Genomic DNA, 25000 nt, shown 5'->3' with positions numbered 1-25000 from the left:
CGGTTAGGAGTTAAATTGATAATGATATTTGATGTTTCTTCCCCCCCACCCTACCCTCTCCCTCTCTCTCTCTCTCTCTCTCCACACACACACACACACGCGCGTTCGCGCGCGTAAGTGTGTGTGTGTGCGGATGAGGAAAAGTGTGTACTTTGAACTATATTTGCTGTTGTTATTTTATGTTTTCCCATGTATATCAACACTCAGAAGCTGAACCAAAAGAATGATTTATGAAAGGCAAGTTGACATGGAGGGGCTGAGTGAAAGGGAGGGGGCGGGGGGGAAAGAAAATGAAAGGAGAAAGATGGTGAATCGACTCCATGATATTTGTTTTAACAATCAGCTGTTTAGAAAAGTAATTATCGTTTTTACTGTGACGCCTAAAATGTTACGATATGACTTGTGTTTGACTGACTGAAATGACGTCAGTGTAAAGTTGAGATGACGTGTTTGCTGGGCGCGAAATGACGTCACACATGCTGTGTCACGGTGTCTGTGTCACGACAGATGAAGATCGACTCCCCTCACAGCTTTCAAGACATCGCCAGCGTGGTGGCCGTGTGTCGGTCCTACGCCACTACCGAGCCGTTTGTCGAGGGCAAGTTCGACCTGCACATACACAAGATAGGAGACAACTACAAAGCCTACTTGTGAGTAGTCTGTAGTAGTAGCTTCCCCTTGCCAAGCTAAAATTAGCTGCATTGTCCTTTTGTTGTGTGTTGTTTGGAGGTCAGTGCTGTCGCCTGTATGTGGAAGACAGGAGGTAACACTCATTAGCAGTTCTAGTAGCAGCAGTAGCTTCCCTTTGGCAGGCTAAAATGGCTCCTGTAATGAGGTGCCTTTGTGTGTGTGTGTGTGTGTGTGTGTGTGTGTGTGTGTTTCACCAGTTCCCACTTACCCCGATCTGTTTAACCAGCCAGACTGAACTGCACAACACGTGTACACCACTTTGCCTTCTCAAAACCCACAGGGAATTCACCCCACAATCATGCCACAGGCGATCGATTTGGCTGTTCTGGGCCGGAGAAACAGGGGGCGGGTGGGGGGGGGGAGAGAGAGAGAGAGAGAACGGGGGCGGGGTGGAGAGAGGGAAGGACGGAGAGAGGGGAGGAGGGAGGGAGAGAGAGGGGAGGAGGGAGGGAGAGAGAGGGGAGGAGGGGTGGAGAAAGGGAAGGATGGAGAGAGGGGAGGAGGGAGGGAGAAAGGGAAGGATGGAGAGAGGGGAGGAGGGAGGGAGAGAGAAGGGGGACGGAGAGGAGAGAGAGGGGGCAGGCAGATAGACCTAGAGACAGCATGGGACATTCTGAAAATCAATAACCATGTCTTGGCTTGGCTTGTCTTGTCTTGTCTTGTTCTGTCTTGTCTTGTCTTGTCTATCTGAACCAACCTCCAATGGACATTTTACATTTTGTTATCAGTTTTGTTTTGAAGTCAAAATGATCAAGAAAATTTAACTGGTATAACGTACTGGTATAAGGTATGATTCCTTGACACAGTTCAAAATTAATTTAAAGATAATTCGTACGTGTGTGCATGTGTGCGTGCATACGCGCGCGCGCGCGCGTGTGTGTGTGTGTGTGTGTGTGTGTGTGTGTGTGTGTGTGTTTGAGAGATGTTTCTATGTGATGTTGAACCTATCTGGTCCATCACGTTAAATTGTGGTAACAAATTCTGGGGGCTAAAAGGGGATGGGCATCGTTTTCTCTGTTACACCGTCTGGACGGCTGATTGAAGGTCAGACCAACCCAGCCAGAATGATGGGTAATCTATACGGTGTAGCGAAAAATAAATGCTGCCCCCCCCCCTCCCCCCCCCCTTTTTTTTTTTTTTTTTTTACCCCGGATCTAAATCATGAATTGAAGAAATGTCACGATAATGTTTCCAGATTATAATTAATTCCCGTTATATACCACCATCACCACCTACATCCCTCTCCCTAACCCACCACCCCCACACACACAATACAGAAAATGAAACAAAACACCACACACCGCGTACAGTTTGTTTTGCCAGGGACAATCCTTTTCTTGCTGTTTATTTTACTTGCGCTAAGTGCATGCTACTCATGGGACTTCAATTTGTCGTTTCATCCTAAGGACTAGCACTCAGACCACCATCCAAGGCCTGGCGGAGAGGGGCGTACATGGGACAGGAACCCTTGGACACTCGTTACCTTGTCGGGCGCATGATTTCCGTTAGGCCACCGCTGTTTCAAAACTACCCATGGACAGAAATTGAAGGGGTAGTTAACTGCAGTGTACTTACACCGATGATGTGGGAATTGAAGTGGTGGGAAGGGGGGTGGTGGTGGGGGGTGGGGGGGTACGGGTGCGTTTGGAGATTGCGTGCTCCAGACTCGTTTGTCATAGGCTGCAAGTGTTTGTGGCGTCCTGAGTGCGGCCTGTACTGTGTCACTGTGACCAGTCAGTGATGTGACTGTGATGGTGGGGCAGTGTCCCGGCCACTCAGCCTTCCTTCTTTCTTTCTTCCTTCCTCCCTTCCCTCCATCTTTCCTTCCTTCCTTCCTTCCTTCCTTCCCTCCATCCTTCCTTCCTTTCTTCCTTCCTCTCTTCCCTCCATCCTTCCTTCCTTCCTTCCTTCCTTCCTTCCTTCCTTCCCTCCATCCTTCCTTCCTTTCTTCCTTCCTCCCTTCCCTCCATCTTTCCTTCCTTCCTTCCCTCCATCCTTCCTTTCTTCCTTCCTCCCTTCCCTCCATCTTTCCTTCCTTCCTTCCTTCCTTCCTTCCTTCCCTCCATCCTTCCTTCCTTTCTTCCTTCCTCTCTTCCCTCCATCCTTCCTTCCTTCCTTCCTTCCTTCCTTCCTTCCTTCCTTCCCTCCATCCTTCCTTCCTTTCTTCCTTCCTCCCTTCCCTCCATCTTTCCTTCCTTCCTTCCCTCCATCCTTCCTTTCTTCCTTCCTCTCTTCCCTCCATCCATCCTTCCTTTCTTCCTTCCTCCCTTCCCTCCATCTTTCCATTCTTCCTTCCTTCCTCCCTTCCCTCCATCCTTCCTCCCTTCCCTCCATCCTTCCTCCCTTCCCTCCATCTTTCCATTCTTCCTTCCTTCCTCCCTTCCCTCCATCCTTCCTCCCTTCCCTCCATCCTTCCTCCCACCTTCCCTCCATCTTTCCATCCTTCCTTCCTTCCCTTCATCCATCCTTCCTCCCTTCCCTCCTCCCTTCCTCCCACCTTCCATCATTTCTTTCCTATCATCCTCACTTATCACACAAGGCAAAGACAGCATAGAATTATAATGGATATCAGAATGTTCCTTCCTTCCCTCCTTACCTTCATCCATCTTTCCTCCCTTCCCTCCTCCCTTCCTCCCACCTTCCATCATTTCTTTCCTTTCATCCTCCCTTATCACACAAGGCAAAGACAGCATAAAATTATAATGGATATCAGAATGTTCCTTCCTTCCCTCCTTCCCTCCTTCCTTCCTTCCTTCCCTCTCCTTCCTTTCCTTCCCTGCTTCCTTTCTTCCTTTCCTTCCTTCCTTCCCTCCCTCCTTCCTTCCTTCTCTCTTGTGGTCACTTGTCTCACTGTCCCAGTTGTAAGAAAGGCTGTTTTTCCTTTCTTTTAAAGTAAATAATTTCACATGTCAAAATTGTTGAACATTTTCCGTTTACATGTTTACTGACAAGTACATAAAAAAACAAAACAAGGAAGGCTGTATGGGTTATTCAATAAGTTTTAATTTCATTTACATCTCTCTTGACGGGCATTTGAATGAGCTTTTTTTCTGTTTTTAATTGTTTGAAGCAGAAAATACTGAACTGGATGGGACTGAACTGAATCGTATTCGCTATGTTGTGCAGGAGGAAATCTATATCTGGAAACTGGAAGGCCAACACGGGGTCTGCCATGTTGGAACAGATCACCATGAATGAAAGGTAAGGACGGCAGTCAGTTAGGGACATCTGGATGACAGGTAAGGCTGGTAGTCAGTTAGGGACATCTGGATGAAAGGTAAGGACGGTAGTCAGTTAGGGACATCTGGATGAAAGGTAAGGACGGTAGTCAGTTAGGGACATCTAGATGACAGGTAAGTCTGGTAGTCAGTTAGGGACATCTGGATGACAGGTAAGCATGGTACAAACTGTGGTGTTCTATGTCTCTACAGGTACAGCCTATGGGTGTTCTATGTCCTTACAGGTACTAACTGTGGTGTTCTATGTTTCTACAGGTACAAGCTGTGGGTGTTCTATGTCTCTACAGGTACTAACTGTGGTGTTCTATGTCTCTACAGGTACTAACTGTGGTGTTCTATGTCTCTACAGGTACAAGCTGTGGGTGTTCTATGTCTCTACAGGTACTAACTGTGGTGTTCTATGTCTCTACAGGTACAAGCTGTGGGTGTTCTATGTCTCTACAGGTACTAACTGTGGTGTTCTATGTCTCTACAGGTACAGGCTGTGGGGTGTTCTATAGTCCTCTACAAGTACTAACTGTGGAGTGTTCTATGTCTCTACAGGTACAAGCTGTGGGATTCTATATACCACATGTACAAAATGTGGGTGTTCTATGTTCTCTTCAGGTACAAAACTGTGTGTCTATGCTCTCTACAGGTAATAACTGTGGTGTTCCTAGGGTATAACTGTGGTGTTCTTTGTTCCCTAAAAGGTACAAACTGTGGTGTTCTATGTCTCTACAGGGTACAAAACTGTGGGTGTTCTATGCCCCTACAGTTAAACTGTGGTGTTCTAGTACTAACTGTGGTGTTCTATGTCCCTACAGGATACAAACTGTGGTGTTCTATGTCTCTACAGGTACAAGCTGTGGTGTTCTATATCCCTACAGGTACAAACTGTGGGTGTTCTATGTCTCTACAGGTACAAACTGTGGTGTTCTATGTCTCTACAGGTACAAACTGTGGTGTTCTATGTCTCTACAGGTACAAACTGTGGGTGTTCTATGTCTCTACAGGTACTAACTGTGGTGTTCTAGGTACTAACTGTGGTGTTCTATGTCCCTACAGGTACAAACTGTGGTGTTCTATGTCTCTACAGGTACAAACTGTGGGTGTTCTATGCCCCTACAGGTACAAACTGTGGGTGTTCTATGTCTCTACAGGTACAAACTGTGGCTGTTCTATGTCCCTACAGGTACAAGCTGTGGGTGGACGAGTGCAGCAAGCTGTTTGGAGGTCTGGACGTGGTGGCTGTGGAGGCCATTCAGGGAAAAGACGGCAGGGAACACATCATAGAGGTCAGCTTCTGCCTTCCTTCCTCCATTCCTCCCTTCCTTCCTTCCTTCCATTTTTCCTTCCATTCTTCTTTCTTTCTATCCTCCCTTCCTTCCTCCCGTTCTTCCTTCCATCCTCCCTTCCTTTCTTCTATTCTTCCTTCCTTCCATCCTCCCTTCCATCCTTCCTTCCTTTCTTGTTTCCATCCTTCCTTCCTTGCTTGAACGGGTCCTGTATGATCATGATGAGGAGGAAGAGAAGAACGACAATCATGATGATGAAGATGATGGTGCCAGGTGAACAGGTTCTATATGATGATGATGGTGCCAGGTGAACAGGTTCTATATGATGATGATGGTGCCAGGTGAACAGGTTCTATATGATGGTGATGGTGAGGAGGAGGACGAGATGATGATGGTAGTGAAGATGATGATGATGATGGCGGAGATGGAGGTGATAGTGGTGGTCGTGGTGGTGGTCGTCGTCGTGGTCGTGGTGATCATGGTGATAATGATGATGGTGATGATGACGATGACGACAGGTGAACGGGTCCTCCATGACGTTGCTAGGGGAGAGCCAGGAGGAGGATCGGAGACTGATCGCCGAGCTGTGCCTGACCCGTATGCAGCAACACCTCAAGCCTGTCACCCCCAGGTAAGACATGAATGCAGCAACACCTCAAGGCTGTCTCCCCCAGGTAAGACATGAATGCAGCAACACCTCAAGGCTGTCACCCCCAGGTAAGACATGAATGCAGCAACACCTCAAGGCTGTCGCCCCCAGGTAAGACATGAATGCAGCAACACCTCAAGGCTGTCGCCCCCAGGTAAGACATGAATGCAGCAACACCTCAAGGCTGTCGCCCCCAGGTAAGACATGAATGCAGCAACACCTCAAGGCTGTCTCCCCCAGGTAAGACATGAATGCAGCAACACCTCAAGGCTGTCTCCCCCAGGTAAGACATGAATGCAGCAACACCTCAAGGCTGTCTCCCCCAGGTAAGACATGAATGCAGCAACACCCCAAGCATGTTACCACCCCCAGGTAAGACATGAATGCAGCAACACCTCAAGCCTGTCTCCCCCAGGTAAGACATGAATGCAGCAACACCCCAAGCATGTCTCCCCCAGGTAAGACATGAATGCAGCAACACCTCAAGGCTGTCTCCCCCAGGTAAGACATGAATGCAGCAACACCTCAAGCCTGTCATCCCCAGGTAAGACATGAATGCAGCAACACCCCAAGCATGTTACCACCCCCAGGTAAGACATGAATGCAGCAACACCTCAAGCATTTCGCCCCCAGGAAAGCACTGACTTGCTGACTCACTCACTTACTTGCGGAATGTACCCACGGACAACCTTTGAATACCTTCTCCAGTTCTTGGGCAACCAGTGCTTTTCAGTGGATTGGAATTTGACGTGGTCTGTGACAGACATTGGTGATGTGATCTTTTTGCGCTGTTTCATTAGTTTGAGTTTGGTGTGTATTGAATGAGACGTGAGTGAATTGGGTCTTTTAGCGTTGTTTTAATCAACCTTTTAATTAACACTGCTTTGTGTGTTGTGCGACTGGGTTCAAGAAGTGACAGGTGGTCAGCCCTGTACTGGACATTTGTGGTCAACCCTGTACTGCCCCCTTGTGGTCAGCACTGCACTGGCCCTTTGTGGTCAGCCCTGTACTGGCCCCTTGTGGTCAGCCCTGTACTGCCCCCTTGTGGTCAGCCCTGTACTGGCCCTTTGTGGTCAGCCCTGTACTGGACCTGTGTGTACTGGCCCTTTGTGGTCAGCCCTGTACTGGCCCTTTGTGTACTGGCCCCTTGTGGTCAGCCCTGTACTGGCTCTTTGTGTACTGGACCCTTGTGGTCAGCCCTGTACTGGACCTGTGTGTACTGGCCCTTTGTGGTCAGCCCTGTACTGGCCCTTTGTGGTCAGCCCTGTACTGGCCCCTTGTGGTCAGCCCTGTACTGGCTCTTTGTGTACTGGACCCTTGTGGTCAGCCCTGTACTGGCCCCTTGTGGTCAGCCCTGTACTGGCCCTTTGTGTACTGGACCCTTGTGGTCAGCCCTGTCCTGGCCCTTTGTGTACTGGACCCTTGTGGTCAGCCCCGTACTGGCCCTTTGTGGTCAGCCGTGGGGTACTTGAGAAGAGGTGGTGGGATGACTGTAGTGAGTAGTAGAAAACGAAGAGCTACGAAGGACTGTACTAACAGTGAACTATAACATGAATTATAACAGTGAGTTAATCAATCATCCATAATACACTGAAAAGCATGCTTATCATAACAAAAAACGTGATCAGTCAAAGGTAGATACCAAATGGACTTTGAATCAAACATTCAGAATGTTTTTTTAAGTAATGAATAATTAATCAAAACATCTCCTGTGGACAAATGTGTGTTTGATCGTAACTGGTCGGCTAGTTTTTGGAAGAACAGTTATCTTGTTTTTGGACACTGGATAAGTATGTGGTAGACACTGACTTCTTTTTCGCACAGACACTGTATATTTTTGCAAAATCTAGTTCGAAGGGCATTCAAACGGAATCGATGAATTAAATTTCTAACTGGTCTTGACTGGGAGACAGATAAATCATTGAAGAAAGCCTTCATGCAGTAACGGTAATACTGGCAGTCTAAACTTTTAGCCTCTGTTTTTGTCGATCACTTGACACTTTTTCAATACACCTGTAACATGGGATCTTGAGGAGGATTGAGCCATCGCTGTTTCGCGCTGCCTTTTTGGCAGCCTGATCTGTCCTCTCATTTGCAAAAAGTCCACAGTGAGAAGGCACCCAAATGAAAGTTACATGGATGCCTTTGATCGATAACTGATGTACAATGTGTTTTATTTCTGTGATCATCTCAAGGCGTGATTTTTGATTTGCAGATCTAAGTGCATTCATCGCATATTTTGAATCTACGCAAAGTAGGATTTGACTATCCTTTTATGAAAATCTAGAATCCAGTTTAAAATCATAAGTATGACAACGAGCTCAGCAGAAAAGATAGAAATATGTTTGCCCAGGTGGTACATTCTCTCACGGTTCAATTCTGGAATTACAAAAGCTGCTCCCGCTCTGCCATCATCAAGAACTGAACCATCTTTATTGATTTTGATATGATTTCTATATTCAATTTTCTCTATGAGAACATACGGAGCTCTTTAATATATTCGGTGAATCTTTTTTCTTTTTTTTCAGGTCTGTGTAGTCCATACCAAAACTGGGTTTTCTCAATTCCCAGGATGGTATGGTTTAACAGCAATATTTTTTTTTTAAATCAGCTTCTGAATCGATGAGGTGTGTGGTTGTGTGTTGTGTGTGTGTGTGTGTGTGTGTGTGTGTGTGTGTTGTGTGTGTGTTGTGTGTGTGTGTGTGTGTGTGTGTGTGTTGTGTGTGTGTGTGTGTGTGTGTGTGTGTGTGTGTGTGTGTGTGTTGTGTGTGTGTTGTGTGTGTGTGTGTGTGTGTTGTGTGTGTGTGTTGTGTGTTTGTGTGTTGCGTGTGTGTGTGTGTGTGTGTGTTGTGTGTGTGTGTGTGTGTGTTGCGTGTGTGTGTGTGTGTGTGTGTTGTGTGTGTGTTGTGTGTGTTGTGTGTGTGTGTGTGTTGTGTGTGTGTGTGTGTGTACAGCAGAGCCGCCAGCAGTGGTCCCCCCGTGCAGCCAGGCGGTAACGGACAGCAGCAGGGAGGGACCAACCCCCAGTCCTCCACCACTGCCCCCCACCAAGCCAGGCCCGCCCACAACATGGCGTACGGCTCGCTCCTCCCCTCTGCTTCTGCTGCTTGCTTCTTCTTCTTCTCCTTCTTCTATTACTGCTTCTTCTTGTGTGTGTGTGTGTGTGTGTGTACGCGCGCGTGCGTGAGAATATATCTGTGATGATTTACATTTCATTCTCAAGACGATGTTTGTTTAAATTGTCTTACATGTCCATGCTGACTTTTTTGTTCTGTGTGGGAATGGTGACCAAAAAAAAGTTTTTAAGCTTTCCCGCATAAAACAGTTGACATCAATGTTACTTTGTGTGTGTTGTCGCCAGGAACGTCAGTGTTGCCATGTGTGTGTTGTCATGTGTGTTGCCATGTGTGATGTCAGTGTTGCCATGTGTGTGTTGTCATGTGTGTTGCCATGTTTGTTATCAGTGTTGCCATGTGTGATGTCAGTGTTGCCATGTGTGATGTCTCCAGGAACGCCACGGGTCCCCCCAGACAAGGACCAGTGGGCCCCAATCCCGCCCTGGGCAGCGAGAGGCCGGTGATGCCTGGAGGGTCCGCCCCCATCAACCTGCCCCCCGGACAGGGCGCCGCTCCCCAGGGTCACCCCCCCGCCATGTCCCAGAGCACGCCCAACTCCCAGCCCAACCCCCCGGCCCCGCAGCCCCACGCTCCCCCCATGCACCCCGCCATGGCGGCACGCACTGCCAGCCGGGACGAGGAGGACACCATGAAGAACCTGAGGAAGACTTTTGCCGGCATCTTCGGCGACATGTAGTGGGGGAGGGCGGGAAAGCCGTCTGTCTGCAGCTGACCATTTGTCTTGTACTACTACTACTTCTTGGCCTAGAATAGCTGTGCAGGCGCTTGCCGTGTAGCCTAGCTAGATCAGTAGCCAGCTTGTTAGCCAGATTTCTGGCTATCGCTTGTTGAGGTGTAGCCAAAGTGTGACGTAGCAGTCTGCTGTTCCCACAGACAACAGATGTAGAGTGTAGCTTGTAGCGGTCACAGCAGTCTCCTGGTGGTGCTGACGGGCAGACTGAGCCCCTCCGCTTTGGGTCAGGTGCACAGGGGCGCCGTGGTCAAAGCGGGAAGGCGTCGGGTTTGTGATCCAGTGGTCACAGGTGTTCCAAGTTCCAGTCAGCGTTCAGGCATGGTGTTGTGTCCTTGGGAAAGACACTCCACTCCGATGTTCCTCACTCTACCCAGGTGTGAATGGATACCGGACTTTGGTCGGGGAATGTTAAAGGCGGCGGAAGGAGAGGATGGGCCCCGCCTTCCTAAGCCGAGCCCTAGACACAGTGGATATGAGTTCACTGCTCCCATGGCCGTGAGAGACTGTAGGACCTCAAAGATCACCCTTGATCCTTTACGAGGGATGTAGACCGTAGATATGTCTTCTGGTGAGCATGCAAGTTGAGGTCTTCTGATCATTCCTTGGTTTATGTTGGTGGTCTGTCCCTTCATTCCATGGTTTATATTGGTGGTCTGTCCCTTCATTCCATGGTTTATGTTGGTGGTATGTCCCTTCATTCCATGGTTTATGTTGGTGGTCTGTCCCTTCTGATCATTCCATGGTTTATGTTGGTGGTCTGTCCCTTCATTCCATGGTTTATGTTGGTGGTCTGTCCCTTCATTCCATGGTTTATGTTGGTGGTCTGTCCCTTCATTCCATGGTTTATGTTGGTGGTCTGTCCCTTCATTCCATGGTTTATGTTGGTGGTCTGTCCCTTCTGATCATTCCATGGTTTATGTTGGTGGTCTGTCCCTTCATTCCATGGTTTATGTTGGTGGTCTGTCCCTTCTGATCATTCCGTGGTTTATGTTGGTGGTCTGTCCCTTCTGATCATTCCGTGGTTTATGTTGGTGGTCTGTCCCTTCATTCCATGGTTTATGTTGGTGGTCTGTCCCTTCATTCCATGATTTATGTTGGTGGTCTGTCCCTTCTGATCATTCCATGGTTTATGTTGGTGGTCTGTCCCTTCATTCCATGGTTTATGTTGGTGGTCTGTCCCTTCATTCCATGGTTTATGTTGGTGGTCTGTCCCTTCTGATCATTCCATGGTTTATGTTGGTGGTCTGTCCCTTCATTCCATGGTTTATGTTGGTGGTCTGTCCCTTCATTCCATGGTTTATGTTGGTGGTCTGTCCCTTCATTCCATGGTTTATGTTGGTGGTCTGTCCCTTCATTCCATGATTTATGTTGGTGGTCTGTCCCTTCTGATCATTCCGTGGTTTATGTTGGTGGTCTGTCCCTTCTGATCATTCCGTGGTTTATGTTGGTGGTCTGTCCCTTCATTCCATGATTTATGTTGGTGGTCTGTCCCTTCTGATCATTCCGTGGTTTATGTTGGTGGTCTGTCCCTTCATTCCATGATTTATGTTGGTGGTCTGTCCCTTCATTCCATGATTTATGTTGGTGGTCTGTCCCTTCTGATCATTCCGTGGTTTATGTTGGTGGTCTGTCCCTTCTGATCATTCCGTGGTTTATGTTGGTGGTCTGTCCCTTCTGATCATTCCGTGGTTTATGTTGGTGGTCTGTCCCTTCTGATCATTCCGTGGTTTATGTTGGTGGTCTGTCCCTTCATTCCATGGTTTATGTTGGTTTTCTCATGTGATATGTCAGTGAGGCAGTGCGAAAACCTAATGATCGACGTCGACGACATGATTTTACATATCCTCTGAAGGTCAAGTTTTTCTCTCAGGCTGTTGCTGATGAGCAGTACTCAAAAGTCCAACTGCTCAATTGCATCGCTGATTCAGGAGACGACGTTCAACAAGCACTGCCGTTGTTCATAGCACACACCAACGACGTCATCCATCACGGCCCATGGGGCCTAACGGGGAAGAAGACAACTGTTTTGATACCACACCCGGACAGAGCAGCCAGCTCCAACTCCACACATGGAAACCTGTCTTGACAAAAGTGACACACGATAATCAATACAATGGAAACGAAAAGCCTGAACGACTGCAGTAGTGCTCACTGTCGGCCATCTCTGCCGTCACCCACTGCGCACAGAACTGAACAACTCAGTGAAGGCGGGAAGACACCATATACAGTACAAAGTACACATAATTAGTATGGTTGTACGATTCTGCTGCCTCAGTTGATGAACATAATTATATATTATTTTTGTTTGTGTTTTAAATAATATCTTGACTTCACTTTATAAGACTGCTGTCGTTTTGGACTGTAGGTATCAGACTTGCATACCGTTCTTTGTGATTGGGAAGCTGGGATTTCCTTGTGACCCCCCGTGACAAATGAGTGGATGTCAGTGGATGTCAGAGAAGATGACTTCAAAGAGGCCCCGAGCCAGACATTGGTGAGGATGTCTGCCGTCATACCCTTTTCCGTTCATGGCTGACAACATGAATGACCGTAGACGATCACACATGTCCTGTAGTCAAGGTAACAACAGGTTTATGGTTTCGCAACGTTACTGGTTACTGCGTAACTAAGCAGTATCCCCTCAGTACTTGCTTGGGTGTGGGTGTGTGTGGGTGGGTGTGTGTGGGTGTGGGGGGAGGGTGTCTTTTCACTTTTTCTGCTGTGTTTTCTCCTTTATTTTTTTCTCTTTTTCTTTCCTTCTTTCTTCCATTTCTTCCTTTCTTCCTCTCTGCATGCATGTGTGTCTCAAGCAAATCAACTATTCGCTGAGAGTCAAAGCGCTGGAACTTTGTGTTGGAACCCAATGATCGATACTGATCACACTGATATCTTTGTGTTGGAACCCAGTGATCGATACTGATCACACTGATATCCCTGCCGGCCACCTCACTGAACCGTTTTGGGTTTTTCTTTTCAGTGGGCATGGAACAACACCCCCTGATGGTGAATCTATGTGCTGAAAGACATCCAGAGGTGGTTTTTTACCATCTATATTGCCCGCCTTCCAATGTTTAGATGTAGACTGTAGGTCTTTGGAGGACAGTTCCTGCCCATTTTAGTGTGGCACACGAATGTTTAGATGTAGACTGTAGGTCTTTGGAGGACAGTTCCTGCCCATTTTAGTGTGGCACACGAATGTTTAGATGTAGACTGTAGGTCTTTGGAGGACAGTTCCCGCCCGTTTTAGTGTGGCGCACGAGAGTATACATGTATTTATCTCTACGTAATAAACTGCATGCGATTTTTTTCCCCTTTTTCGTCACTCAAGTTGGTGTTAATTGACCCTGGTTATCATTACGTCATGTGATTTTCTGTTTATCATCACGTCATGTGATTTTCTCAGTGGAACCATCACTCGTGAACATGAATTCCTTCATCACAAGAGATTGGTATTCTATAAAATAAAACAAAAATGAAGGTACTTTACATGTTATTGTACAAAGAGAAACCCATAAACGCTACGCCCCAGAACAGCGGGCCTATCTGCCGAGAGTGGTTACAGCACTGGAGGTCTGCTGTGATGTCCCGGGTTCACGACTAACAGCTAAAGAACATCCCCACCACTGTTGACTAGAACCGTCACATCCCACTGTTGGATTATGACCACACCGGTGCTTTCCCCTTGTCTGTGTTGGCTCTCTTCCTTCACTCTTCAGACCTCAACAGCTTGTGAGGTCCACGTCTGTTTTCTCCCTTCATTCTTCAGGCCTCAACAGCTTGTGAGGTCCACGTCTGTTTTCTCCCTTCATTCTTCAGGCCTCAACAGCTTGTGAGGTCCACGTCTGTTTTCTCCCTTCATTCTTCAGGCCTCAACAGCTTGTGAGGTCCACGTCTGTTTTCTCCCTTCATTCTTCAGGCCTCAACAGCTTGTGAGGTCCATGGCTGTTTTCTCCCTTCATTATCAGGCCTCAACAGCTTGTGAGGTCCATGGCTGTTTTCTCCCTTCATTATCAGGCCTCAACAGCTTGTGAGGTCCATGGCTGTTTTCTCCCTTCATTCTTCAGACCTCAACAGCTTGTGAGGTCCATGGCTGTTTTCTCCCTTCATTATCAGGCCTCAACAGCTTGTGAGGTCCATGGCTGTTTTCTCCCTTCATTATCAGGCCTCAACAGCTTGTGAGGTCCATGGCTGTTTTCTCCCTTCATTATCAGGCCTCAACAGCTTGTGAGGTCCATGGCTGTTTTCTCCCTTCATTCTTCAGGCCTCAACAGCTTGTGAGGTCCATGGCTGTTTTCTCCCTTCATTATCAGGCCTCAACAGCTTGTGAGGTCCACGTCTGTTTTCTCCCTTCATTCTTCAGACCTCAACAGCTTGTGAGGTCCATGGCTGTTTTCTCCCTTCATTATCAGGCCTCAACAGCTTGTGAGGTCCATGGCTGTTTTCTCCCTTCATTATCAGGCCTCAACAGCTTGTGAGGTCCACGTCTGTTTTCTCCCTTCATTCTTCAGACCTCAACAGCTTGTGAGGTCCATGGCTGTTTTCTTCCTTCATTCTTCAGGCCTCAACAGCTTGTGAGGTCCATGGCTGTTTTCTTCCTTCATTCTTCAGACCTCAACAGCTTGTGAGGTCCATGGCTGTTTTCTCCCTTCATTATCAGGCCTCAACAGCTTGTGAGATCAACGCCTCCACCCCTTTCCAACCCATAGCCCAACGTTTCTTTCAAGCAGATCATGGTGTAACGGAGGTGCAGGTCCGATTCGCCTGTTCCTGTTTTGCCTACCCTTTAACCGTGCCGCCACCATCAACAGCCTCTTACGAGTTTGATTCTCTGACCCGTTTTGCCTACCCGTAATTCCCGTTTCGCCTATTCAATCTCTCTCTCTCTCTCTCTCTCTCTCTCTCTCTCTCTCTCTCATCCCCCCTGTTCCTTCCCCCCCCCTCCCACACATTTAGTTCGTAAGCGAAATGGGAATGGACAAAACAGGATGACCAGGTGGGTGACACAGAGTGGACAAAACAGAATGACCAGGTGGGTGACACAGAATGGACAAAACAGGGTGACCAGGTGTGTGACACAGAATGGACAAAACAGGATGACCAGGTGGGTGACACAGAGTGGACAAAACAGGATGACCAGGTGGGTGACACAGAATGGACAAAACAGGATGACCAGGTGGGTGACACAGAATGGACAAAACAGGATGACCAGGTGGGTGACACAGAGTGGACAAAACAGGATGACCAGGTGGGTGACACAGAATGGGGAATGGACAAAACAGGATGACCAGGTGGGTGACAGAATGGGGAATGGACAAAACAGGATGACCAGGTGGGTGACACAGAATGGGGAATGGACAAAACAGGATGACCAGGTGGGTGACACAGAATGGGGAATGGACAAAACAGGATGACCAGGTGGGTGACACAGAATGGACAAAACAGGATGACCAGGTGGGTGACACAGAGTGGACAAAACAGGATGACCAGATGGGTGACACAGAGTGGACAAAACAGGATGACCAGGTGGGTGACACAGAATGGACAAAACAGGATGACCAGGTGGGTGACACAGAGTGGACAAAACAGGATGACCAGATGGGTGACACAGAACGGGAATGGACAAAACGGAAAAGGCCAGTAGGGTGACATTGCAGCACACAGGGATCAGTCTTGCACGCTTCCTTGAAAACTGAAACTGACTGTGTCCGATGGTTTGGGCAAATATGTCCAAGTTTATGTCGGCAATGCGAGTATTTTCTTCGCACTTGAAATAATTGTTTTTGATTAATATTCAACATGTTTAAAGGAGGTGTGGCAATGCAATAAGAATCCAAAGTACGTTGCAAGTGACATTCCCATTTTCCTGGCATGAACTGTACAGGTGTGTAATGAGCTGACATTGTTTTGCTGGTGATGAACGTTGGGTTGTGCTATTTTTAGAGCATGGTTGTCATGTGATTCTTGTTTACCGGATTGCACCCCCCACCCCAAACCCCTAACCTCCAATGTAGAACTCCAGATAGATTCTGCACTGTCAATGTGATAACTGTGTGATGAAACCTAGAAAAATCACCTGTATCTTTTCCTTTCGCAGTACCGTAATTTGTTTCATCTTTCCTCTTGTTTGTATCCCGTTTCTTGCCATTGTGATAGCTCACCTGTGTATATATTATAACTATATGTATATTCCAGAAGTCGGTTGAAGAATGCAAAGATTTGTTTGGGTTGACTGTTCCCTCTTTCTTTGCAGTTCTTTGAAGTGATATGATTGTTGATTATGTTTTATCATTAATATCATTTCATTGATATTGGTAATAGAATAGATATTATCATCATCATGACTGTTGTCATCATTATCGTTTGTTCCATCACAATACGAATATCATTATTATCATTTTCTGAGACTGTGATTGTATAGGTCGTTACAAAAAACGCTGTTTATCTTATCTATTTGTTTGCTCAACTTTTATTGATCTTCTTTTTCATTTACTGACTAATCAATTCATTCATTATCGAATTATGCATTCAATCATTCATCCCCCTATTTCAAATTTACTTTTTTTTTCCATAATACAATACCTACATAAAAGAATAAACACACTCACACACAACAAACATAACAAATGATGATTGAAAAACCTTTTCCATTCCTGAAAACACATTCAAATAAAGAAAATACAAAGACAAAATTCTAATTATTTTACGAATGTATGTTGGTAATCGTATTCAAAGTACAGTCAGTAGTATCCACAATCTCGGATTGCACGTGCAAGATACATGTTCAAGTTCATATTTATATTTTCAGGTTCATATATATATATATATATATATATATATCCCAGTCAACGATGTGCTGACATGTAGACTGTTGCTGTTCTCAGCTGACAAAAGGTTCAACAGGAAAGACTTCGGTCACATTTTGTTATTATACCACCTGGAGGAGAATTCAGTCATTTTAACTAGGTTATTATTTTCTATATCTCTTCGGTCATATTTTGTTATTATGCCACCTGGAGGAGAATTCAGTCATTTTAACTAGGTTATGATTTTCTATATCTCTTCGGTCACATTTTGTTATACCACCTGGAGGAGAATTCAGTCATTTGAACTAGGTTATTATTTTCTATATCTCTTCGGTCACATTTTGTTATTATACCACCTGGAGGAGAATTCAGTCATTTGAACTAGGTTATGACTTTCTATATCTCTTCGGTCACATTTTGTTATACCACCTGGAGGAGAATTCAGTCATTTTAACTAGGTTATGACTTTCTATATCTCTTCGGTCATATTTTGTTATTATGCCACCTGGAGGAGAATTCAGTCATTTGAACTAGGTTATGACTTTCTATATCTCTTCGGTCACATTTTGTTATACCACCTGGAGGAGAATTCAGTCATTTTAACTAGGTTATGATTTTCTATATCTTTTCGGTCACATTTTGTTATACCACCTGGAGGAGAATTCAGTCATTTTAACTAGGTTATGATTTTCTATATCTCTTCGGTCATATTTTGTTATTATGCCACCTGGAGGAGAATTCAGTCATTTGAACTAGGTTATGATTTTCTATATCTCTTCGGTCATATTTTGTTATACCACCTGGAGGAGAATTCAGTCATTTTAACTAGGTTATGATTTTCTATATCTCTTCGGTCATATTTTGTTATTATGCCACCTGGAGGAGAATTCAGTCATTTTAACTAGGTTATGATTTTCTATATCTCTTCGGTCATATTTTGTTATACCACCTGGAGGAGAATTCAGTCATTTTAACTAAGTTAAGATTTTTTTTCTTATTTCTGTTTTATACGTATTGTTTCGTATTGTTTTGATACAGTCTATTACCACGTCTGCACTTAATGAAAGTATGCTTTCGCCAATTCCAGGACAAATTTGAATACTGCAATCCATGTATTCATTCTGATAGGTATTTACGTATTTATTTCTGCATGGCTTCAGTCGCAGTACTTTTTTTATTTTTTATTGAAAACAATATTGGATTCTTATTTCATTTTTTTTTCTGTGTTTGATATATGCCAGCACTTTCTTCCTTTGAATATTGACCTTTTGCTCACTTTTGTCCTTGCTGCTGTTCAGGAGATGTTCTCTTTGGGAAAATGATGGCATATTGAAATATGATGATTATGATAAAATATAACTGTTTGGCTTTTCACTTTTGAACAAGAGATATCTACTGGAACATGAGGGCATGATAAAATTCTTGAGTCTTGATTTTTTATAATCATACTTCCTTTTAAGTTGCATGTTATACAATTCAAATATGGAACTGTTTGGATCTTTTTTTTCGTGAATGTTTGACTTTTCAAACGCTCGTTTGTTCATGAATGTTGTACTTTGTTCTCTCTAGTTAGGCAATAGCACACAGGAGAACGTGACAGACATGTCATGTAATTTATAACCATCCCAAGCAATCTCCATCCCCTTCAACGCCCTGTATATACTGCATCAGTCATCGTCATTATTCTGTTCTTGTCACTTGCATTGTTTCTATCGCTGTTAAACATTTTGTTGGGTTTTCCTGGCCGACACCATGGTTGTTTGGAGTTCATTTTTATGGTTTTATCATCCGTAAAACTGTTTTTGTACAACAAGAATAAATGTATGTAGATAGTTCTTTGCCCCCTGTCTTTTTATTTCAATGACTTGGTTCTGAATGGGATTTCATAACACTTGGTTTATTTGTGTGTGATTTTAGACTTGGTTCTGAATGGGATTTCTTCACACTTGGTTTATTTGTGTGTGATTTTAGACTTGGTTCTGAATGGGATTTCATAACACTTGCTTTATTTGTGTGTGATTTTAGACTTGGTTCTGAATGGGATTTCATAACACTTGCTTTATTTGTGTGTGATTTTAGACTTGGTTCTGAATGGGATTTCATAAAACCTCTTGGTTTATTTGTGTGTGATTTTAGACTTGGTTCTGAATGGGATTTCATAACACTTGGTTTATTTGTGTGTGATTTTAGACTTGGTTCTGAATGGGATTTCATAAAACCTCTTGGTTTATTTGTGTGTGATTTTAGACTTGGTTCTGAATGGGATTTCATAACACTTGGTTTATTTGTGTGTGATTTTAGACTTGGTTCTGAATGGGATTTCATAAAACCTCTTGGTTTATTTGTGTGTGATTTTAGACTTGGTTCTGAATGGGATTTCATAAAACCTCTTGGTTTATTTGTGTGTGATTTTAGACTTGGTTCTGAATGGGATTTCATAACACTTGGTTTATTTGTGTGTGATTTTAGACTTGGTTCTGAATGGGATTTCATAACACTTGGTTTATTTGTGTGTGATTTTAGACTTGGTTCTGAATGGGATTTCATAAAACCTCTTGGTTTATTTGTGTGTGATTTTAGACTTGGTTCTGAATGGGATTTCATAACACTTGGTTTATTTGTGTGTGATTTTAGACTTGGTTCTGAATGGGATTTCATAAAACCTCTTGGTTTATTTGTGTGTGATTTTAGACTTGGTTCTGAATGGGATTTCATAAAACCTCTTGGTTTATTTGTGTGTGATTTTAGACTTGGTTCTGAATGGGATTTCATAACACTTGGTTTATTTGTGTGTGATTTTAGACTTGGTTCTGAATGGGATTTCATAAAACCTCTTGGTTTATTTGTGTGTGATTTTAGACTTGGTTCTGAATGGGATTTCATAAAACCTCTTGGTTTATTTGTGTGTGATTTTAGACTTGGTTCTGAATGGGATTTCATAACACTTGGTTTATTTGTGTGTGATTTTAGACTTGGTTCTGAATGGGATTTCATAAAACCTCTTGGTTTATTTGTGTGTGATTTTAGACTTGGTTCTGAATGGGATTTTATAAAACCTCTTGGTTTATTTGTGTGTGATTTTAGACTTGGTCTGAGTGTGATTTTAGAGAGAATTATTACCGAAACAAAATCTTGTGATATATGCGTGTATACAAGTGTATGCTTTTTTTCTTCTTTTTTTTTTAACAGTTTTTCGTGTGACTTGGTGGATGTCCTCAAAAAGAGACTTAGAATAAAGGTCTTCTACTTACTAATGATGTGTATGACGTGCTTCTTTCCAGTATGTATGATTACGTGCGTGTGTCTGTATTATGTCCGTTTCCACACATTTGTGCACGTGAAAATGTATGTGTACAAGCATTGGTATGTATGTGAGTGTAGCCTGCCGATATCAGTGAAAAACGTGGTAACTACGCTGCAGACAAACGTACAAGCGGACAGGCCGAAACAGGTTACAGGAAAGACGTACAGATTGGAAGTCTGACAGACTGACAGACACGTCATTTATTCTGATGGATATCAAACGTGCACATGTGTTGTTTGTCTCACAATGGTGAAAATTTACACCGCTCGTAAGATATAGACAAAAGCAAACATAATCCATTGTAGACTCTTAAAAACGCAGTATCACAACGGATCATTTTCAATATTGAAATATGGAAAATAATTTATTTTCGTTTACTGGAAAAAGAAGAAACAAATCTGCAAAATTAAGAAACGGCTGAGTTCATGCTGGATATCAAAACGGAGTTCATGCTGGATATCAAAACGGAGTTCATGCTGGATATCAAAACGGAGTTCATGCTGGATATCAAAACGGAGTTCATGCTGGATATCAAAACGGAGTTCATGCTGGATATCAAAAAGGAGTTCAGATATCAAAACGGAGTTCAGATATCAAAACGGAGTTCATGCTGGATATCAAAACGGAGTTCATACTGGATATCAAAATAGTTCTTTTCCAGGTAGAATTGTTGACTTTCATCTAATGTAGCAGAATATATGCACAACTTCCCTCCCTTTTGCATAATAAACACCCTGCAGCTGAACGAAGAGAACGTGATTTCACTCAGGAACACAACGTCAAGGTCAGCAACTCTTACCGTCTTCGTTTTTGCAATTAAGGTGAATTATTTCCCTTGCAGTATCCATCACTGTTCTTCAGGCTTCACACACACACCAGCCGTCCACCCAGTGTATCTTGTCAAATAACCTCCATTCAGCCTGACAAGTTTTTCCTTAAGAGCTGTTCTGGAAAATAAAACTATTTGAAAATCATTGATGCTTCATCCAGAACACATCTGTGGAGTGATGGCCTAGAGGAAACGCGTCCGCCTAGGAAGTGAGAGAATCTGAGTGCGCTGGTTCGAATCACGGCTCAGCCGCCGATATTTTCCCCCTCTCCACTAGACTTTGAGTTGTGGTCTGGACGCTAGTCATTCGGATGAGACGATAAACCGAGGTCCCGTGTGCAGCATGTGCTTAGCGCACGTAAAAGAACTCACGGCAACAAAAGGGTTATTCCTGGCAAAATTCTGTAAAAAAATCCACTTCGATTGGAAAAACAAATAAAACTGCACGCAGGAAAAAATACAAAAAAATGGGTGGCGCTGTAGTGTAGCGACGCGCTCTCCCTGGGGACAGCAACCCGAATTTCACACAGAGAAATCTGTTGTGATAAAAAGAAATACAAATACAAAATCTGCTGCCACAGAGAGAAAGACAGACAGACAGACAGACAGAGTGCGTGTGTGAGGTCGACTGGACACACACACACACACACACACACACACACACACACACACACACACACACACGAACACCGGGTTATAACAGAGACTCACTTTGTTTATACAAGTGAGTCAAAAAGTGTGTGTGTGTGTGTGTGTGTGTGTGTGTGGTAAACTTAAACATTGCATTTTCTCAGGAAATGTTTGGTCTACCAATACCAAATTTGGCTTAAACAAAGCAGGAAAAAAACTCTTCACAGTCATACTGTAATTAAGCCATATTTCAGATTTATTAATGGTTTACTTCGCTGATGCTCTTTTTCTTTTGTCACTATAACCGTGATCTTGAAACGACTTGTAACAGTAACCAATTATCAGTCACAATCTTCCCAGTATCATCTGTCACGTGACGTATACATGTCAACCTCCATGTAAATCAAGGAAATATATTGTATAGTATTTCCTACAAGTTGCTTTCCATAATTTGGAGAAAATGGGGCTTTGTATATATTGTTTGTATGACTGAGTTTTAAAAGAAAGAAAAATGATACACTATGTGCAAGTGCTAGGTGCAGTGCTGAAGATAGGAAAGGTAAAGTAAACAGCATATAATACTGTCAGGGGAAAGAGATCAACTCCAGTTTTCATTTCCTGACGGTTCCGGTATTTAGACAGCAAATCCGCGCGTGCTAGACGCCAGACGCAATATAATCCCCGCTTCCTGATTGGCTGATGTTCTTCATGTTTAGGTTTGACGTAAGCGTGCTTTAAATATTTAGACAATGCCTGTACTTGTGCGTTTTTTGTTCTAGGTTGTTGTTTTTCTTCTTGTTTTTGTTTTTGTTGTTGTTGTTGTTGTTTCTTTTGTTGCTGTTGTTGTTTTGTTTGCTTGTTTTTTGTTGTTGTTGTTTTGTTTTGTTTTTGTTGTTGTTGTTTTTTTGTTTGTTTGTTGTTGTTGTTTTTGTTTCTTTATTTGTTTGTTTGTTTTTTCCCCATCATTTAAATATATATCTTTCATTTTCATTATAAAAAATAAAAATAAAAAAGAAAGCGCACTTTTGGTGTACTTAAATGGCTGAAGAGTCATTCCAAAATGTTTAAAGGATTTCTTTTTTTTCGTTGGTTGGTTGGTTGTTGTTGTTTTTTCGTTGTTGTTGGAATGTGGCAGAATGGTTAAGACACTCACCTGCCAATACAGAGAGTCCGTGAGAGTCTAGGTTCAAATCCCGCTCCGCCCTTTCTCCCACGTTTAACTGGAACATCAAACTGAGCGTCCAGTCATTCGGATGAGACGACAAACCGACAGCCCGTGTGTAGCACGCACTTGGCGCACTGAAACATGGCCAATGCCAACCAGTGTTGTCCTCGGGCAAAATCTACTCTGGTGGGTACACAAATATATTATATATATACTTTTTTCTTTACTTTTTTATTATCTATATGAAATCATACACATTGCACTCAAGGCCTGACTAAGCGCGTTGGGTTATGCTGCTGGTCACTTATGTGGATTTGCCCGAACGCAGTGACGCCTCCTACAGAAACCAACTGTTGTTTTGCCTTCTTCATTTTGTAAATCCACACTACGCTTTGCAATGCAGGGGACAATGTTACAGCACCACACACCCAGCACACGGCTTATATCACAGGTTGACATAAGTCCACACACCCAGCACACGGCTTATATCACAGGTTGACATAAGTCCACACACCCAGCACACGGTTTATATCACAGGTTGACATAAGTCCACACACCCAGCACACGGTTTATATCACAGGTTGACATAAGTCCACACAGCCAGCACACGGCTTATATCACAGGTTGACATAAGTCCACACACCCAGCACACGGTTTATATCACAGGTTGACATAAGTCCACACACCCAGCACACGGTTTATATCACAGGTTGACATAAGTCCACACAGCCAGCACACGGCTTATATCACAGGTTGACATAAGTCCACACACCCAGCACACGGCTTATATCACAGGTTGACATAAGTCCACACACCCAGCACACGGCTTGTATCACAGGTTGACATAAGTCCACACACCCAGCACACGGCTTATATCACAGGTTGACATAAGTCCACACACCCAGCACACGGCTTACATCACAGGTTGACATAAGTCCACACACCCAGCACACGGCTTATATCACAGGTTGACATAAGTCAACAGCAAAGTGAGAGCTGTTTGATCAATGCTTTCTCCGCAGTGTGAAATCATTTACAGATTAATCTTTTGTGAAGGACTATGACTCTCAAACTAGGAGGCAAGACTGGCCCTTAATGCTGCAACCTTAGGAGACACTTGGCCTTTGGGAACCATCCCAACGACGGCTGTCCTACATCCCTCTTGGTGGAGAGAGTGGGGGTGTAACTTGGGGAAGACACTCTCCACTGTTATCCAATTCTAGCCCAAACGGTCAGGACATGACACCTCCTCTGTTGTTTTGATAGCCACAGTCGGTCACAACTGACCATCATACACTGTATCTGTAGCTGACTCACTGTATCTGTAGCTGACTCACTGTATCTGTAGCTGACTCACTGTACCTGTAGCTGACTCACTGTCGTTTTTGTCTTTTAACCCCTACCTCATCTATCTCCTTCTCCTCGTCTTCCTAATTGGCCTCATTCCCTCGTCTTCCTTATTTGCCTCATTCCCTCGTCTTCCTTACTTGCCTCATTCCCTCGTCTTCCTTACCTGCCTCATTCCCTCGTCTTCCTTACTTGCCTCATTCCCTCGTCTTCCTAATTGGCCTCATTCCCTCGTCTTCCTTACTTGCCTCATTCCCTCGTCTTCCTTACCTGCCTCATTCCCTCGTCTTCCTTACTTGCCTCATTCCCTCGTCTTCCTTACTTGCCTCATTCCCTCGTCTTCCTTAATTGCCTCATTCCCTCGTCTTCCTTACCTGCCTCATTCCCTCATCTTCCTTACTTGCCTCATTCCCTCGTCTTCCTTACTTGCCTCATTCCCTCGTCTTCCTTACTTGCCTCATTCCCTCATCTTCCTTATTTGCCTCATTCCCTCGTCTTCCTTATTTGCCTCATTCCGTCATCTTCCTTATTTGCCTCATTCCCTCGTCTTCCTTACTTGCCTCATTCCCTCGTCTTCCTTACTTGCCTCATTCCCTCATCTTCCTTATTTGCCTCATTCCCTCGTCTTCCTTACTTGCCTCATTCCCTCATCTTCCTTATTGACCTCATTCCCTCGTCTTCCTTATTTGCCTCATTCCCTCATCTTCCTCATCTTTTTCATCCCCTCATGTTTCCGTATCATTTACCTCCTCTTTGCCCTGCATGTGCGCATCTCTCTCTCTCTCTCTCTCTCTCTCTCTCTCTCTCTCTCTCTCCATCTCTCTCTCTCTCCCTCTCTCTCTCTCCCCTTCTCTCTCTCTCCATCTCTCTCTCTCTCTGCATCTCTCTCTCTCTCCAAAGCCACCATTAATTCCACTCTATTCCATCTAAAAAGTCACCATTAATTCCACTCTATTCCATCTAAAAAGTCTCCATTAATTCCACTCTATTCCATCTAAAAAGTCACCATTAATTCCACTCTATTCCATCTAAAAAGTCATCATTAATTCCACTCTATTCCATCTAAAAAGTCATCATTAATTCCACTCTATTCCATCTAAAAAGTCTCCATTAATTCCACTATTCCATCTAAAAAGTCTCCATTAATTCCACTCTATTCCATCTAAAAAGTCTCCATTAATTCCACTCTATTCCATC

The 25000-nt window shown here is 44.3% G+C and overlaps 1 protein-coding gene across 2 annotated transcripts in view; it reads left to right on the top strand.

The window, feature by feature from the left end:
* Positions 1 to 10538, top strand: part of LOC143299630 (synapsin-like) — an 82861-nt gene extending 72323 nt beyond the window's left edge. Inside the window, exons 9-14 of one of the 2 annotated variants that reach the window (XM_076612927.1) lie at positions 508 to 650; positions 3817 to 3891; positions 5104 to 5206; positions 5725 to 5837; positions 8813 to 8929; positions 9365 to 10538. In XM_076612927.1, coding sequence (XP_076469042.1) covers positions 508 to 650; positions 3817 to 3891; positions 5104 to 5206; positions 5725 to 5837; positions 8813 to 8929; positions 9365 to 9668 — 855 coding nt within the window. In that variant the 3' untranslated portion in view covers positions 9669 to 10538. Of the gene's footprint in view, positions 1 to 507; positions 651 to 3816; positions 3892 to 5103; positions 5207 to 5724; positions 5838 to 8809; positions 8930 to 9364 lie in introns of both variants that reach the window. The other variant, XM_076612925.1, reaches the window with a different exon arrangement.
* Positions 10539 to 25000: the final 14462 nt, after the last annotated feature.

This window comes from Babylonia areolata, chromosome 25, assembly GCF_041734735.1.
Source record: "Babylonia areolata isolate BAREFJ2019XMU chromosome 25, ASM4173473v1, whole genome shotgun sequence".
Classification (NCBI taxonomy): Eukaryota; Metazoa; Mollusca; class Gastropoda; order Neogastropoda; family Buccinidae; genus Babylonia; species Babylonia areolata.
This window is presented reverse-complemented; position numbering and strand designations above follow the sequence as displayed.